Below are 19,188 nucleotides of genomic sequence, written 5' to 3' on the forward strand. Positions count from 1 at the left end.
GACTGCGCTGCAATCAACTATTCTGGCCTCATTTTCACAATCTGAAAAATAGGTTTCAGAATTACTTCAGCAGAATTGTTTGAAGACAAAGATAAAAACTTCCAACTATTTTTTTTAATTGGAAGTGGGGTTGATACATAAATTTTGATAGGAATGAGGGGATTTTCCCCCTCACTTACATCCCAAAATAATTTAATATTTAGCTGCCACGAGATTTCTTTTAGACCACACTGGATGTCTTGACAAGTACTCAGCACTGTTGTGCTTTTAATGGCAGCATGATGCATGGCTCTGCCACTGCTTTCTGCAAATCAAGGACCTGTCACCATAGATGCGATGCTGCCTCCTCCTCCAGGCAGTTGACAATATGACTTTTGAAGCATTTTGATATTGTATATCTTATTTGTAAATGAAGCAGCAAGATGATTCTCTTTCAGAAGACATAATATTCACATCAGCCCTAGCAAAAGTGACTTAGGACAGAAGCTGTTTCAGGTAGCCTCACTGAAAGATGAATATGCTTAAGGGCTGAATAGCACAGCAAGAGCTTCTCTTACCTCCTGCGGTTTGCAAATTAATATATTTTTTATTGGTCTTTAGAACTGAAGCAGGGGATTCATCATTTCTTCAGCAAACATAGAAGTCTGCCTGCTTGGTGTCTCTAACTGACACAACACCAGGTTATTTGTAACATATTTGAGTATTAGAGTAAAAACAAATTTAGCATCAAACGTCTCAGGATGCACTGATGCACTGTTAGCAGTAGAATTTTTTTTAATATAAGACCGCAGTATGAATGCTTCAATGGCTTGGCCTGTCATTCCCTTAGTACAGATGAGCTGTTAAACGTCCGCAACCAGATCTTTTAAGAAAAGAATTATTCAGGCAAGAGTTTCTATTAAAACAATTAGAATTTTATTGTGCAGATTGTAGCTTGGATTGTAGAACATGCAGAATTTTTAAAAAGTGTCAGTTCTTATAACTTGTAAGCATATAATAGCTATGTAAATAGCCTGAATCAGAAACTCATTTGCATTTGGGAACTCTTTTTGAATACAAACTTTATGAAATAGATTTCAAAGTGATTTTCCTTACATAAAGATAAAATATCTCTTGTATACATTCTCACCGAAGATGTGTGTTGCAATATTTCAAAATATATATCTAATAGTACACTCTTATGTACATAGTAAAAACATAAAACTATATAGCCAGACCAGTGTTTGTTTTTAAATGCAAAAAGAGAGAAAATATCTAGTGACTAGGATATTAATGTATGTGCCACAATTAAAAGAAAACACCCTCAAAAATTCTCCAATCTTAGTAGGTCTTTTTACCCTTGAGGCCTATTTAGAAGGACTCAAAGTGAATGGAATTTTGTCATTGGCTTCAGTAGTGATTTTCCCACTGAGCAAAACAGAATGTGTGGGCATCACCGTATTTTATTTACCTTGTAAACTTGACAAAGTTTCTGTTTCTATGGTAACCGAGTACAGATTTTGTTGAATAAAATGGGTGGAACTTCATGGAAGCACATTGTTATGGACTGTGACAAAGTATCCTAGCCACCAAGGTCAAGTTGGCTTGGCATACAGTATTTAATCACATCTCCTAAATCTGTCTCAATCCAAATGGAATATATATATTTTTAATTTTATTAAGTATTTTTAAGAGCAAGCTGATGGGACCCATGCTGGCTGGGAACGGTGGTCAAAAGAAGTCCATTTCCCAGATTAAGAAGGCCCTCACTATATAAAACCAGAGAGCAGGAGGAGACTAGACATGCTGTTGGTAGGGTACACGTCAGGTACATGAGAACCCTGTTTATGCTGATTCAGGCTGTCTCTCCCACCCAGTACCCGCAGCACAATGGCTCTGGCAGTGAATCACTAGGGTTGCACACAAGAGGCTTTCCCACTTCCACCCAGAGATGTCAGGAACAGAACCTGGAAACGTTGGCATGGAGAGCATGTGTTCTACCACTCAGCTATCAGAAATAATAGAAGAAGGGAGGCAATTTTAATGTAATAATAAGGCACCGTTAGAATGGGTGGTCCTTGTGTGAGGGTTTATTATTTTTATGTTAAAGAGCTGCTCTGTGTCTCTTGTTTAAATAAAAACTCTTAATAGTTTTTAAAGAGAGGGAATATCCTTAGAATTAAAACAAAACTTTTAAAAAGGCAAGTATATAAATGGGAGAGTGCCCTTCCTATTGTTTACAAAATGGGAGCCGTGACCCATACTAGACTCCAAATACAAAAGTAAATGTACTTGTTGGACGAAGAACTGCATTTCTCCAACAATAAAAGATGACTGCTTGAGTTTTAAGAAAATCTAAATGAATAAACATATTTATTAGGGTCATAGGCCAATAAAAATGTGATCCACCACCCTCTAGTAAGAAGCACTACCTTGTGGAAAGAAGTCAACATCTGCTACAACAACTGAGTGTTTATTGTGCCATAAAATTATTGTTAAGCAAGCTATTGAAACCAGTGGGTTGTTACCTTCCTGCAGGGTATGGTACCTGAGAGCTTGATGTAATTAACTGTCACCCAGGCCATTGTGATCTCCTTTCCTGTGGCAGTTTACAGAACCACCTTGTAGAAATGGTGGGAAAACTAATTTCAGGAAACAAACCCAGATGTGTCTGTAGTAAGTCCTGGTACTGCAAATACAAGTTACTTCTAAGTCACTAGCTGGGTAGTTTTGATAGTGGAGTAATATCACCCTCTCAGGCATGCTTATTAAGGACCTGTCCCATGGAGAACCAGCCTTGCCATGTGGCAGGATGAGACAAGCTAACACAGAGGACACTGTGGATGAAGGGAGTGGGTAACAGATGTAGGCGGGAATATTTTCTAAAGCATTATTACTGACAAAGCTGGTGAGGAAGAAAGGTGCAATTTGGGCTCCACTTAAGGAAGCCAAATACTTTGGTCTGGTATTGGTCTCAATGAACAGCACTATGGCAGGGATGGGCAACATGAGGGCCTTTTTTGTGTGTGGTGCTGACTGAACCTCAACCAGCCTTGAAATTCCTCAGTTTCAGTTCAGAAGGACTTATCTCAGTTAGCTTAACCTCACAACTATGGAAAAAGCAACCAATTCATGCAAAACCAACAGACATATTATCTCACTGCAGCTACATTATAGTGAGTCTAAAGCCTCCAAGCAGGTCACAGCATGACATTACATTGCAAATGCTTTATTTCTGCAATTTTTTTTCTGTCAGCTTTGCACAAATGACTTCTATAAAGACTTTCTGATTCATGTGTACAGCTTAGGCGGGGACTTGGTGGTGAGACAATTACAATATAGTGTTGCTGAAGCCACACTTGTAGCATATTAGCATGAAGTAAGCAAAGCGTGGGTGTGCTAGCAACATGCTGGCCTTGACGGACAAGGGATTGTGAAGCTGGCCCCTCACAGAAAACAGCCACATCAAACCAATTGTAGAAACCCAGTTCATAGCTTAGCATCGCGCCACACTAGTTGGAGAAACCAAAACACCCATTTTGAAAAGTCTGTAAAGTCCCTTCACAGGGAGACTAATATTTGCTTATTTTCTTTGAAACATCTGTTTATGAACAAGTTACTTTTTAAAAAAAGACTAATATTTGCTAAGGGGCAAATCATTATCCAGTATGAACCCTGCCATATGAGTTTTGCTGATGGAAGTGCTTTTACACTTGGACTCAAAAATCAAGAAAATAAATTCACAATACATTTCTGACTTCAGTTTTGATCCTGAACATCAAAATTTGCAGGAGTCGTCATTCAGTGGTGCGCATTGGAACTGTGTATCCATTTAGGGAATCTCAAGTGGGAGATGTGGAGAATCACAGGCGAGAGCCAGCTGATCAGAAGTTCATGACACTGAGATATAGATGAATAATTCAGTATTTCTTTAAAAAGCATTAAGGCATTCTTTTAGTAACATATGATAAAGATCTGCAAATAATCTCTCCAGAGGGTCAACAACACAGGACAGCTTTCTGTGGATGTCCAAGTTGAAGGCTTTATCTTTCTAAAGGCACTTGATTTCTCTCTCTGTCTCTCTCTTTCTCTTTGTTGAACATATATATTAGTTATTTACTTAGATCTCCCTCTGCGCAGCAGTTAGATATGGTCCACTACAGTAAAGAGCTACAGTTGACAGACAATACATCTGAAAAAAGAACATTCTTTTAAAATCTGCCAGCTTGTCATGTCCATTATGCTGCAACAGCTTTAGGCCTTTTTTAAAAAAAATTGCTCACAGTAAAATGAAGAGCAGTATTGTATTACAGTAGTGCTGGAAAGCATTTTTGCAGTTCTTTATTATATCGTCATGAATTTAACGTGCAACAAACAAACAGAAGAGGTAAGCAGAACATAAGCTGGTTTGTCAAAAGGTCAGCAAATCAATACGCAGATAGGAATTTGGAGAGCAGCCATTAAAAAAAGAAACTTTTAAAAATGCAAATTGACCTCTCTCCTGAAAAGAGTAACATAAATTGAGGAGGGATAAAGAAAAATTGAGTCAGCAATTTCTTTTGCTGCGTTCAGGTTGATCATTTCATTATCTGGTATTATTGTATGTTGGTAACCATTGACAGCCTTGAGACTGGCACTCCAAATAGTGACACAAAGGGTGGAGGAGACCCATTCTTCAGGTTCTCTGAAACGTCATTTACACTTCTTTCCGCACTGTTGCTTTGATGGAGCTGAACATTTTGGCAACGGCCTCGTAAATTGGGTCGCAGAGGGTGTGGATGCCAATAGAATAAACACGGCCAATGCACTGGATCTCAATCAAGTAGCTCTTGATGCAGGGCACCACTGCCCAGATATGGAAGAACGACAAAATGGCAAAGAAAATGCCCCAGATGAGAGCCATTGGAATGCCGAAGATTGTGGTCAATAAGCGATAAAACCAGTATTTTGTCACAGTGAAAGTGGTGAAGCTAGCTTTCCAGACTCCGTCAAAGCTGTGGGTCCCCTCCGGTTCGGCAATCACATCTACAAATTCAATCTGCAGTCAAAATGTGACAAAAAAAAGGTCAGTAAGAGAACCAAAATGGCTGATCATGCACATTTTCATACTACAACATGGAAATATAGCAAGAACTATGAATCTACACAATGTTAACTTCACTTCACAAGTTGAAGACCCCACTACCTGGTCCCCAGAGGAGAATTTGGAAAAGATAGTATTTGGGATCACAACTCTCAGAATTCGGGTGCATGGCTACAACTCCCAATGGTCATGGTGGCAGGAGTGTATGTGCCTGGGAGATGTCATCTAAAAAGCAACTTTTCCAAGTGCTAACGAACGCAGTGCTTGTATGAAAACCAATATTCGAATTCTTCTGGATATAGGGATCTACGAGGGCCTTCCATCATCTTGCACATCCAAGCAGAGGTAAGGGGAACTGCAGAAAGGTTGACCACATTCTCAGCTGTTGTGTTTCTGAACACAAACAAGCACTAAGTCAAGCAATTTCTGAAATCTGTATGAAATATTCCATATTACAATCACCATATTATATTTTCTGACTTTGCCTTTTTATTTTAAGATTCTTGATTCATAGCCAGGACCAATCCTAGACATTCTGCTGTATGAGAAAGAGGAACAAATCAAGCCACTCCCACAACTTACCCAAATCAAAAGCTAGCCACGTCATTTGGACACATGAAGCAAACCCCATCCCCCAAAGTACATCTCTCTCTTACAGTCAAAATATAGCAACAAAAATTAATTAACTAACCATTTGCTACCACATTACAACACTTCCAGAGGCAGCCACCTCACTCTGCCTAATGGTAGGGACAGCCCTGTTCATAGCCAGCGTATGTCAAGGTATTGAAATTAACATTACTGTCTTGTCACACATTGTGTCAATTTTCTATTAGGAGGTGTGCACCAAGACATTCGTGAGACAAAACTCATTTGGATTCCTGTCAAGTCATTTGGAGGTGGCTGAAGAAAAGTCAAGGTGTACTGAACATTCACACACACACCAGTGGTGGTTCAACAACTTTAAATTCCAAGTTTTGTTTTGTCAGGTTGATCTAAGCAGAATGCATTGGTCAAGATAGCTCCCGGAGGCTTGCTGGAGAAGGATCTTGCTGGAGAAGGTCCTGCTGCCTTGGGTGAATCTAAAGAGAAGGATGTTCTAGCACACTTGCCTCCTTCACAAGAAAGCTTCATTGCATGTCTTTACATTGTGTGAATCATGTCACACAGATTCAATGTGAAAGGACTAAACCTATTAGTTTTGCAACAACTACATGGGCTGCACACATGAGAATCAAACCAAGGTACTGTTTCTTGTGTGCACTATTTCCAACAAGCTAGCTTTGTATAAACTGGAAGACTTCTACCAGTATGGATAAATCTTGTAAAGGGAGATACTGTTGTGCTTGTTAGGTAGTTATGTGTGTGATATGAAAAAAGAGGGTGTGAAGAAGAAATAGCTTGTCATCTCTGCTATAGAAAACTGCAGTTTCTTCTAGGTGGCTGCTACTGTGTGCCATTGATGTACTGGCCGCTACATATATCGGGCTGGGGAGCTATGAAAGGCAATTGTAGACTAAGAATAATTTCAGGTCCATAAAATGGACCGCAGTGAATTTTGGTCATAATGGTTTAGTACTGGGATGAGATCCTGTAAAAAGCTTTATCTAGTAACACATGAAGGCTCTTGGGATAACCCGCCCAGTGTTTCATGCCATCATGATGATAGCATAAATTATCTAAAGGGACATGGCTGTTAGTCCAGGACTCCCCACTTCACCTCCTGTCATAGAACAGACCATGATGTCATTATATAATGACTTTCTTAATGAAAGGTGGATGGAACTTCCTCCAAATCCACAATACATATTAAAGTTCAATGTCTTCAGGGGGTTATGACACATTTTGGATATGTGGTGGTAAGCTGCAAGCGATGGCTCGCTTATGTTCTCTATGTCATCCAAACACAAGTTGGAAAAGGGAGGATAACACAAAGCTCATAAAAGCAGTTAAAAGGAGTATTGGCATCTATTTTTCTCAGGCACAGAAACAGGAAATACTATATTTTGTTCACACACACACACAGAGACAGACAGACAGACAGAGACACAGATACACATAGCTTGCCACTGCTTATCTGATGTGACTCAATGTCCCTGAAAGCCTTTGGGGCAGCAAATCTTGAAGTACAAGTTAAAGGCTTCTCAAGAGGACAACATCAGTCTGAAGAGATGATGTGCCATGGCGTAAGTAGGCAAATTCTGTGATAACTGCTCTATAACTATATTCCTGTTAGATACTTATAACTTGTTAAAGGTAGTATTACTTACAACATTTTGTTCTTTTCTTCCTCTAGGTAGCACAAAGCTGCATGCACATATCTTTCTCTCTTTTTATTCTCCAAGAAATCCTGTGAGGTAGGTTGAAAGATGAGAGAGAGAGAGGCTGGTCTAAGCTCACACAGTGAGCTTCCTGGCTAAGAATGGGAGGTGGGTCCTTGCAGTCCTGCTCTGATTTACTCTCCAGAAAATTGTGATGTGCTTGGTAGCTTTGGTGTTCTTGCCAACAGATTTCCCAGCCCTCTATTAGAAACTAGATTGAGAAAGGGTCAAGTACAGATACAGCCAGATACCTGCTCTGATCAAGGCCAACAAGCTCTGTAAAAGTGTTTTGTTGCAGCCAACAGTTCTAAACAATACTGGCTTCCTTTCCTCATTACAGTTGTAGTTCTTTATTTCCTACTATTCACTGTGACTACATCACTTCTACTGTGGCTTTGGTTCATGCTGCCCAAAGGGAATCTTAAAGCTAGTTTCCCTGTTGGGTCTCTTTTATGAAAGAGTTGGATTTTCTCAACAATTAACTATGCAGTAGAATCTAAAACACTGGCTCATCAGAACCAAGGCACCCGATTTCAATGAGATTTACTCTCATGTAAATGTGTTTAAGTGTGCAAATGAAGTAAGCTTTTCTTATAAGCACTGGAAGTTATGAAAACACCCAATTTTCTTTAAGTTATGCTTAAAGGACAGAACTGTAATGATGATGATGATGATGATGATGATGATGATGATGATGATGATGATGATAATAATAATAATAATAATAATAATAATAATAATAATAATAATAATAATAATAATAATAATAATAATAATAATAATAAAAGAGCATCTCAATCACATTTTCTTTTTCTTTCTCTCTGCCTCTGTATGTTTCTCTGTATCCACTGCAGCCCCAACACTGTGAAACCCAGACACCTAACACTTGACATACATAACACCAGAGTTAGGGTGGGAACTGATGCTTTCTAAAACCATTATAGGCATAATTATGTCAATGCTAAACAGTCTGAGAAAGAACAGCTGACCACGTTGCCTGTACTCAGTGCTCTAATAACTTCAATAGTATTCACTCTGCAAGATTCACCATTCAACCCTGCACCGCTCAGCAGGTGTCTTTAGGACTGCAGCCTGTTAGACATCTTCTCCGTATAAGACACAGGACTAAAATCTTCCTAATGTGATGAAGGAACAAACCTTAAAAACATTTGTGTTACGTAGTCGAGAAGAAGAAACTTTTTCCTCCCACATAATGTATCTCCTGCCTCCTAAGGACACTGAACTACAGTATGTTGAAGAAGACTAACACACATACCTTGTGGAAAATGGCTACATTATTTATGTAACTGTTGCTATTATATTGGATTTACCATATGTGTTTCATTCACTGTAAATATTTCAGTCCTGTTATCTTATAAAATAAATCTCTGTATTACTCTTATGAAAAAAAATTTTTTTACCCCAACTTGCTCCTCAGGAGGATCCAAGATAGGTCCTTGATTTTCAAATGACTCCTTTTTAGTGGGTGCTTTCAATATCACAACCATAAGACATTTATTTTTTTTACCACTTTTAAACATTCAGGCCAGTATCTTAGTGCTCACTTCAACTAAAGCAGACCCATGGATTCAATGGGATTTACACAAACATTTACTCACCACTCAGCAATTGCTTCCATTTTACTTTTGTTTGGGAGCAGCAATAGAGCGCTGGCCTCAGTGTCATAACCTGCACCACTTCACTTTTCAAATGAGAAAGGTATTCCATAAGAAAATCACGCCATGGCATTAAAATGTACCACACTATAGAGAAAGCCGGAAAGACAGCCTTCTTTATGTTTCTGACACACAGAGCAATTGTAATATGGGCATTTTCAATCAAGCCATTCCTCACGTGAATACTGAGGTCCACACTTATTATATAAGGCTTCTGAACACATGGTATGAATATGAAAATGGACATTTGATAACTGTGGGACAATATCTTAGAAAAAGGATCTCTGAAATGTGGTTTCTTTGTGTCTACAAAGCCTTTCCCCCTCTGTCAAGTTCAATACTCTCAGAAAGGGGAGAGTGACTCTATATGTAAAAAAATCCAGTTAATTTAAACTGAGCAGACCATCATAACAAACAGATTATGTTTTGGATGCATACTGGAGGGACACCCCCCCTTCACTGCCTATTCAGGTATCCAGAGTAGTTTGAGCTTATGGACGCTGTAGGGGGTGCTACTGGTCTAAGTCAGAACAGGGAGGGTTGTCACAAGAGTTCCATTCCATAGGTTGGCAGCCATCTCTTCATGATGAGTGGGTGTGTCAACAGCTCTAGCAGAGACCCATTTGAATTAAGTATTTGGTTATACAGAATTTAAGCTATCTCAACTAAGTGTTGTGTTCCAAATTGCTAAGAAAACTGGAACGCCACATGAACAACACTTAGGGGCAGTTGTTCTACAGGCTTTCGTCCTTTGTGTCCTGTGTACAAACATGCCATGGAGACAGACCTGTGGTTCTTTTTGAGAAACAAGAACATCCCAGCCTGTTTGGCAGAAAGACAGGAATGATGCAGGGAGATTGAATCCAGCTTCCAATTCTGCTTCTGCAACTGCTCATCAGTGGAATTTGGGATTGCATGCAGTTCCCCGTACAGCCACGGAGATGCATCCTCAAGCATCCTTTCATGGGCCAATGGCTTCTCAATTGATTGGGACAACTGTATGGTAACCTCTTGGTCCATCAACTTTCCTCAGAAAAGGAGAGTGAAGCAGATTTCCTTTGATATATAAACCTTTTTGTGGTTGTATCAAGGCATATAATCAGAGCCAAGGCTGTGCTGAAGAACTCCATGTGCATCAACAAACCCTTCTCTCAGACATGAATGTGAGCATTGTCTGGAAGGAAAGCTTTGCACATATAGCTGTACATCTGGAGGCATCCAAGCAACCAGAAGTGCTTGTTATCAGGGTTCTCAATAGCATGGAACTCTCTACGCATTCAGCTGTATGTACAAAGGTCTGCTTGTATTTTACACAGGGATGCCTGAAAAGAGGGGCTTACATACACACATGGACCTGCTTGGCATTGTCTTACACCTGATCATGTATAACTCTGCCTAGTTTTGCTAATTACTTAATAAGGCTACAATGTTCCAGGAATGTATCCATCAAACACTGCATAAATATCATTTGATATTGATTATATACGGATGGACAAATGCTCTCTCTCTCTCTCGGCTTCGCCCCTGCGTGCGCATGACTCCACCCACCTGCGCACAGGGTTCCATTGTGACCAGAACCTAACGCAATCACTGTGCAGAAAAGAACGAGAGCTGCGCAGAGGGAAGTGAAGTCATGTGCACTCGCACCCAGGTCAGCGGGAACCTTGTTTGGCATTAAGGAATATAATCACAAATGTGCCTCTCTCCCATCCCAGATATGTTTCTTTGTCTACAGCCCTGCTTAGGTATTCCATATGAAGTTTAAAATAAATCAATACAGAATGTGGGAAGTACACTAATCACATTTAGTCACTGCAAGATCATTATTGAGCTCTGCATTTTAGGCAGCAGTGCTGACTAACACTACATTAAGCACTCTTTGATGTTTGATCAAAAACCCATTAATTTTACTGTTCACAAACTAAAGCCTTCAGCTATATGTTTGTACCCACACTCATTATTAATAAGGACAATCAGGGCAGAGATGCTGTTTTTCTCAATCCGAAAAAACCTGGGCCAAGTTCAAGGGTGCATAATGTGTCCTTGTATGCTGAATGAACCAAACCATACAGCCTGAAAACAGATAAAAGTATCACAATAGAGCAAGATTTTATCACACTTGTGTTCCCAGAGAGCTCAGTTTCCTTTTGAAACAATTCACTTGGAGCAAATATGTGTTGCTCATAAAAGGGCCATAATTATGAGTCATAGAAGTCTTGTTTGGGGGAAGTGTGTGTGTGTGTGTGTGTGTGTGTGTGTGTGTGTGTACACACAATCAAACCTGGAATACTCCCAGGTAACTGGCTTAATGTGGCATTTATATTAAGCTAAAACAAGGGGACAGCAGCTTTAATCCTTAGGCTTTGTGACTATAAAGTAATGATGTGGTGATTAACAATTGTTTGGAAAATTCAGTAAATTAACATTCGTTAGAAAAACAATTTGCAATAAGTTGCCAAAAACCACAGAGAAAGTAATAGGACTACCAAGAGGTTTTCTCAACAGCACTTTTCCACTTCCTTTGGAATATATGTGTAACTGACAGACTTCCGGATATTCACTCCAACTTATCAAAGAAACATTGCAGCGGAAGAGAAAATCACGGACACTCTGCACACACAGAGCTGGAAGAGATAAAAGTGTAGGAAAAGCATGTGGGAATGATTTGGGACTGAAAAGGCCACAGGTCTACTCTACAGTGGCAATGCAGCCAGAGATCTGGTGGGTCCAGGTGTTCTAGCAACTACATGATCCAGGCACTTTAGAGAAACGATTTTCATGGGGCATTGCAAATCCTTATATAAAACTTCTCACGCCCTGTATTTATTCAGTTTGTTTTTTCCTCATTGCAAATTGTATTTCATCATGCTCTGGACAGAATCCAGTTGCTTTGACTGTTCTTGAACAATGGATCCACCAGTGCTAACCACCCAGAGTTCACTGTCAGACTGAGGGAGGCAGGAGACTGTTTGGATTACATTATGTTTTTAACTGGATCTGAAGTGGACATAGCTGAGTCACAGGCTTTGAAAGTGTAACCTTTGGGGGCTTCCAGCTTCCAGCATCTATCAGCCGGCACAGCTGACATCTCTAAACTGGCTGGAGGATGCTGGGAATTGTAGCCCCAAAAGTAACTTTTCCAAGCTAAGGACAGAAGCCAGCAACCATATCATGGGATGATAGTCGAGGGAGTGGTCAGAACTTAGAAACACCCCAAAACACACCAGAACCTGGAAGACTTGCTTGGGCTCAGACCGGAAGCCTTCTTCAGCCATTCCTGTTGAGAAGTGCTCAACAGTTAATCTGAGTGAGGGCATCTATTGGAGATTGTACAGATTCACTGCTAACAGGAAGAGAGTTCCAACTGCAGTTCTAGTAGCTCAGTGCACAAGCTTTGGTGGCTCCTGACACAGAGTTTTGTTCCAATAATCTAGTAAACCATCTTGGTGGTAGGAGTGATATGCCATGTGTCCATGATCCAACTCCCCCTTCTATGTTTTATCTTCCTCTTGGACTGTGTTTATCTTACCCTGGTCAAATTATAATTATAGCATTAAAGCATGGGAGGCAATGGGTGGCCACCCAGATGTTTATAGACTGCAACCGTATCATTCCGCAGCCCTGACTGAGCTAGCTAGAGCTGACAGAGAGTATAACCTAACATCAGGAGGACCACAGATTGCCCATCCCAACTAAAGCAAACCGATCAGTCTTGAGGCATTTACTGCACAAATATATCAGTAAAACATGTACTGTATCAATGTTTCCCCAGTCCTCTTAATCCCATTTTTAGTCTGCCACTGTGGACACAACAGACTCTTTTGCTTTCGTGGTGGTCAGGGCTGAGTCAGAAATAAGCACAGATTCCATTAGAACATGACCTTATTTTCTGATAATAGGACTACAAAAGTTTCCGATGTGAGCATTTAGTTAAATAGTTAATTCTGCACGCTACAACTGTACTGCTTAATTTAGAAGGAGCAAAGTCAAAGAGCTCTTTCACTTGATTTCTTTTGCAGATAAAGATCTTCTTTCAATCAAAGGAAGGGATGCATCATCTGACTTACAAGATGCTGCCACCAATTTGTACTTTTCATCATAGACTTTTATGCTCCCTTCCTGAAAGGGTGCCTGGATCTTCAACTCCCTTAATAATAATCATCATGTGGTGTCAAGTCAATTCTGACTTTTCAGGGTTTTCCAAGTACAGAATACTGACTTTACAGCTTTTCTAGGGTCACACAGGCTGGCTCTTCTCCTAGCAGGCACAGTGGGGAATCAAACTCCCAACCTTGAAAAATCCTAGTCCATGTACGTATTTAGGAAAGAGCAGGCAAGCTAAAGAATGCTATACTTTCACCTCTAGCTGTGATGGAATTCTTCCCCTTTCCTATTTGAGGAGCTGAGCTTATCAGTCACCACTTTGTTGGTAACTTAGCAAATGTGCCAGACATAAACAACACTGTGGGGACTGCACTCATCCCTCATGTAATTCCTCTCAAACCCATGAACTTAACATCCTGGATGAATCTGGCCTTCTCTCAAGTGAGATCCAGAGAGGGAAGCTATTAAGAAAAAAGGACTGTAAAGCAGAAGTGATGGCATTGCTTGGCATAAATCTCTAGAGACATTCTGGTTAGTATGCAAACCATTGCTTCTGCAACAAGGCAAAGTACTTGAAGGTGAGTTTTTGCTTTAAATATGCACAGGTAAAATCCAGGAGAAAATTCCTCTGGATCTGACATGTGCTTCCATCAGTTCATATATGTTCCAGAGCTCAGAAAAACTGTGATGATGGTGATGATGGCAACACCCAATGTTTTCCAAGCTAGGGAATTCTGGAAGTTGTATTTCGAAACCAGAAGCTTTCCCAAGTTCTGGTTTTTATACTCTACACAGTGCTTGTTCTAACCCATTCAGCATCTGTGAAATGGAAAGGAAGAAGCACAGCTAGTGAAGTGGTCAATTAATTGTGGATGGGTACAGGTATTTGGATCTCCCTGGAAAAGACCCTGATGTTGGGAAAGTGTGAGGGCAAGAGGAGAAGGGGACGACAGAGGACGAGATGGTTGGACAATGTCATCGAAGCTACCAACATGAATTTGACCAAACTCCGGGAGGCAGTGGAAGACAGGAGGGCCTGGTGTGCTCTGGTCCATGGGGTCACAAAGAGTCGGACACAACTAAACGACTAAACAACAACAACAATAGGCATTTAAGGTCATGCCCATGGATCTTGTTCCACCCCACCCATGAACAGATTATATTTACATACAAACTGTCCACACTGATGCATGAAGATAATATGGACCTCTTTTTTCATGATTCCAGACTGCATGTACAGAGCCCACATGTCCATAGTGCATACACGTTTTTTCTTTACAAGACTCCTTCACAAGTTAAATCCCATTCATTGAGACAAAGAGTGAAAGGGGAGCTTGAATTAAAGAATAGTTGTGCATGTTGATAGATTCGTTCATGCAATCAAAACCGAATTTTTCAGGGCTTTTGATGGCTGAATGGAAGATCCTATAGACAGCGAGCTTTATATAAACAACCTTCATCCCCTTGTTCCACTATACACTAGTGGAGCATGTAGAGATGGGAAGGCTAAGACCAAGCCAATAGGCATGATCCTCTGTCTCGTGCTCCACCCTGTAAAAGGGAATTGGAGAAGATGGTTATGATCTGTCAAATGCATGCCGATGAGGAGAAGCAGGCTTAGTTCTGTCTTTCACTCCACATATTCAACTGCTCATGTTGCACAAAGAGAAGACAGGGAGAACTCTTTCACTCTGGTCTGCCTGCAAATGTTTAAACTTCCATTGTGAGCTCACGGCCATGTTTCAAGCACATGTCCTATCATAGGAAGCAGCAGAGTACTTCCAGCTTCTTCAAGCTAATTGGGTTAGCTTATTCATCATCCCTTTCAAGCTGCCTCTGTCACCATCTGCCAAGCTTGGTTCATTCCTTCTTGCATATTCAAGAACACTAACATTAGTCCAAATGAGGTAAATGCTGTGAGACAGCTCTGACAGTTCTCCCCCCCCCCCCAATTCCTCCTAAACTCAAAACACACTTTAGTTTTTCCCCTATTGGAAGTCACAACTAGTTGTGATACACTGCCCCACCTTCTAAACGGATTGTCTGTTTTTAGGTGTGGGGGTAGATGCTATCCCCTTCCCAAAGGTGGAGTAAGATTCAAATGCCAGTCCAGGCAGCTTCTGCCCATTCACCAGACAGGAAAGTGCCGTCTTTGCCTCAGGAATTGTGGGCTATCTCTGGGTGCAAAGATTTGCACAAGAAAAAAGGGAGACAATATTACTTTCACCAGGAGTAGCTACAGGTGTTCTAATGCTGGCATCATAAGACAGCTCCATCATCCTGACAGTGCTACTGAGGCTAGCACTGGCCACCATGATAAAGTAGGAATGATGTATATACCTACTTTCAGCATTGTTGCCCTAGTATCTTAATGGCAGGGTGGCATGCACTCTACCTTCTTGGAGGTAGACAGGGTGCATATCATATGCTGAGTAGCTGCATGGCCCAAGCAATCCAATTTTTACAGACTGTACTGGGTGGGCCACAATGAATTGCTGTTTTGCCTTTTACGCACACGATGTGCACATAGTTACCCTGTCACTGTAGCAAGCAAACATTTTCCTATGGAGTTATGACTCATGGGCACTGGCATTAAAGGGGAGGGCTAGAGCATAAGGGTCCAATTATACTGAGAAAAACAAAGCATAAACAGAATGAGCTTTTGATCAAAACACACACAAATTGCGGTTTAATTCCTGGCAAAATAATTCTTAAAGACCAAGCTAGAGAAAACTGTAATCTTTTGATTTGGGTGTACTAGAGTAAAATAAGCATACCACAGAAATGATTTGGCCTCTGCATCGATTAACAAGTCTACTATTTGGAAGGATTGTCATATTTTGCTATCCTGCTTCCACATCATGTCAATGCAAGGTCTTTGCTTATTTCATTATCTCAACTGAAAACAAAACATTTCAAAAATGTTCTTGTTCTTTTCTGAACAAGGTTTTTTTTGTGCACTTTGTTTTGTTTACATTTTAGCACATTTCGGTGAAAACTATGAGGGTAGTTTTCGTGGCAACTTTTGCGTCTTTCATCTTTTGCACACAAAAAGCTTGTGTTCTGTGCAATACACAAGATTTCGTGTTTATGAAGAATACAGGTTGCTTTGCATAATTTGTCTTGTTTCCTGTGCTTTCCCCCTAACAAACAATTTTTTGTTTCTTGTGTCTTGGTATTGGTCTTTTCGGTGTGCTGCAGGTGCAAAAAATATCTCAGTGGATTTTTTGGGGGTGGGATGGGTCGGGAGGATGTCTTGAGGTATGGGGACATCCATTCCTATCAGAAGTGAAAAAGATTGAGTTATTCCTTACATTTTTGCCACTTTATTTCATTGCTAGTATTGAACTGCCAGTCCTTTCAGCTTGTGCACCATGAAATGTCTTTTGCCTCAGGCAACCAAATACTGTATCTTGAACCTTTTATATTTAACACCAGAATAATAGGGCAACCACCACTACCCATGTTTTACAACTGTATTAAAACTGCGAAGACACCCTCAGCAATAAACCCAGCACTACAATACAAACAACCTACAGCCGTATTCAGGCATTAAGCTTAGATCCATATACATAGGCTTCAACAAATGGTGCGGATGCATTTATCCCACACCATTCCTCACCCTGATGTCTCTCAGACCTTCACGTTTCATGCAAAGGTCCATAGTGAAGGCTGTAAGCAGATTCAGTGGAACATGCTCACAAAACTTGTGTAATTGGGGGTTCTACCCTATCAATCATATGACTACAATAAGCACAGACTCTGCTGCAGACCTTTGTGTTGCATCCCTCAAGCTCTGAGACATTTTCAGATGGTGTGGGGATCTATGCAGCAGGAATTCTCCTTCAAGTCTGAAGCTCACAGTTTTAGCCTCCAAATAGTTTATACATAATAGGCCATACTTGTGCATGCTGCCACACCCAGCACCGCTGAACATTTTGCTAAACTGCCAGAGCAACAACATTCTTTACACTATAAAGATTACAAATGCAATTCTATGCACATCTACTCAGAAAGAAGTCCTACCAGATAAGTGTCTGCATGGGACAGCAGCCTAAAAATGCTATGGAAACTATTGAAGACAGGCATTATTAGGCAGCCTGAAAATGTTCTGCCAGCATGGATATCTGTCTGATTTTACTCTTCTTTAGGAACTCTTTCTTCTACAAAACGGAAAGTGAAATTCCAAACCAGCACGGATGTGTAAACAATCCCACCCTCTTGAATGCCAGGACATCTACTGGATGGGTGAGAGCCTGTTAATCTCCAAACTAAGAATCTGGAATATGTCTAATCCTGGTGAGAGCTGAATTCCAGCATGCTGAAAGGGCTGCTTAAGTAGATGATTTGAATCATCCAACTGCACTTGTGGAATGGCTCAGTGTTTTTGATCACTGAAGTATATTTGACAAAACATAATGTTGTGATCTGAGCCTAAACTAACCTGGCTTTACTTGGGAGTCAATGCCATGGATTTAAATAGAACTTACTAGGACATAAATATCCATAGGATTTCAGCTTCTGTTGAAAAACAAAACCCCAAATAGAAAAAAAGAAGTTAATTAGCAAGTTATGGCAATTGTGAGTAGGAGTTATCAAAAGGAACACACACAACAGACCCTTTCTCTCTGCTACACCCTTTTAGGAAGCAAGCACAATGTGCCTAGCCATCATTAACGGTACCAAAAAGCAAAGGCCATTAGCTGCATCCGTAGCTGTACTTACTGATTCACCGAAAGGCCATGAGTGGGTGTAGGGAGAGGCTGTGCTTGTAAAAGGAGCAAGAACGCATTGCAAAAACAGGCTATGGCACAAATCCGAAATATATACAGTACTTGCGTGCATAAACTCCTCAAACATTAGCAGACTTTTTTTGTACATGTAAGGATGTGCTGCCCCTACGGTAGAGGCCTCTGCGTACGAAGAGGTTTTCCAGCACTTCTGTTCTCTGTCTGGCTTACAAGCAAAGCCCGTTCGTGTCATGTGTGGTGACTGGGCAAGTTGCACACTCCCAGGGCACCCCAAGAAGAAAGGAATGGAAAATCACTTCGGAGTACCCTCTACCTGGAAAACCCTGGAATGAAATGCCACAAGTCAGAATCAACTTGACAGCACACAATTATTAAACTACAAGGGTTTAAAAAAAGGAAAAGAAATAAATATTTGTTCTACCAATTTCTAAAGCAATTTGTGCTTTCATTATTTTGAGAGCACGTATGTGAGGAGGTCATAGGCCCGGGTCTGAGGCCACAGAATGAAGGTGTTGTAGGTTCTCCTAAAAGGGATGCAGGCAGAATGCACTGTGGAGATGCCAAGTAGAGAAAACTTTTTTGACAAATATTGGTATGAGGCTTAACCTTCTCTTAGTTTCTTATGCAGATCAAGTTAGAAGAACAGGACAAGTTTATTCATCTGCCATGTTGGATACTTGAAATGAATCAGTTTTTGCATAGCAAAAAAATACAACAGGGAAGCATCTCCCCTCATTTTCACCAGTTATGACCCCCCCCTTTTAGAACAAATACTGAAGCCCTCTGAAGAACTGCCTACACAGCAGATTCCTCATCCCTTGCCTAATCATTTGTCTTCTACTGTTGGCTTTGCTTTCCTGCTACTGTGTAGCATGGAGTGAGCGACAAGAAATGCCAGAGCCCTGAACGAATGCCTGCCATGCAGAGAACTGGAGAACAGCATGAGGTGATTCTAATATTAACTAGGGATGTGACACATTAAAAAACTTGGCCTCTAGTATCTTTTTTAAAAAATATTCTTTTAAATTATGGCAATTAAAGCTAGCTGCAACTTTGTGTTTTGTGTGAATGAATACAGAAAAACCACGAACCCTAGTTTTCATACTTAGTCACTAGAATTGCCATTTTGACAGTAAAACATATGCTGAAAGCTGGGAGCATCTGCTTCTCTAACTCCCTTATCTGCATGTCAGTGCCGCTGACATCAGCACCCCGCCCAAATCGCTGAGCAGTTGCAGCAAAACTAGGACCTGGGCGTGGCACATAACTAATGT

General features: G+C 40.6%; 1 protein-coding gene across 3 annotated transcripts in view; it reads right to left on the reverse strand.

Annotated features, from left to right (window-relative positions):
- Positions 1 to 892: 892 nt before the first annotated feature.
- The window catches only part of CAV1 (caveolin 1), a 29,793-nt gene continuing 11,497 nt past the window's right edge, over positions 893 to 19,188 (reverse strand). For all 3 annotated transcript variants that reach the window (XM_020789685.3, XM_078376730.1, XM_073000524.2), the window contains exon 3: positions 893 to 5,017. In XM_020789685.3, coding sequence (XP_020645344.1) covers positions 4,676 to 5,017 — 342 coding nt within the window. In that variant the 3' untranslated portion in view covers positions 893 to 4,675. The remainder of the gene's footprint in view (positions 5,018 to 19,188) is intronic.

Source organism: Pogona vitticeps, chromosome 5 (genome assembly GCF_051106095.1).
Source record: "Pogona vitticeps strain Pit_001003342236 chromosome 5, PviZW2.1, whole genome shotgun sequence".
Classification (NCBI taxonomy): domain Eukaryota; kingdom Metazoa; phylum Chordata; class Lepidosauria; order Squamata; family Agamidae; genus Pogona; species Pogona vitticeps.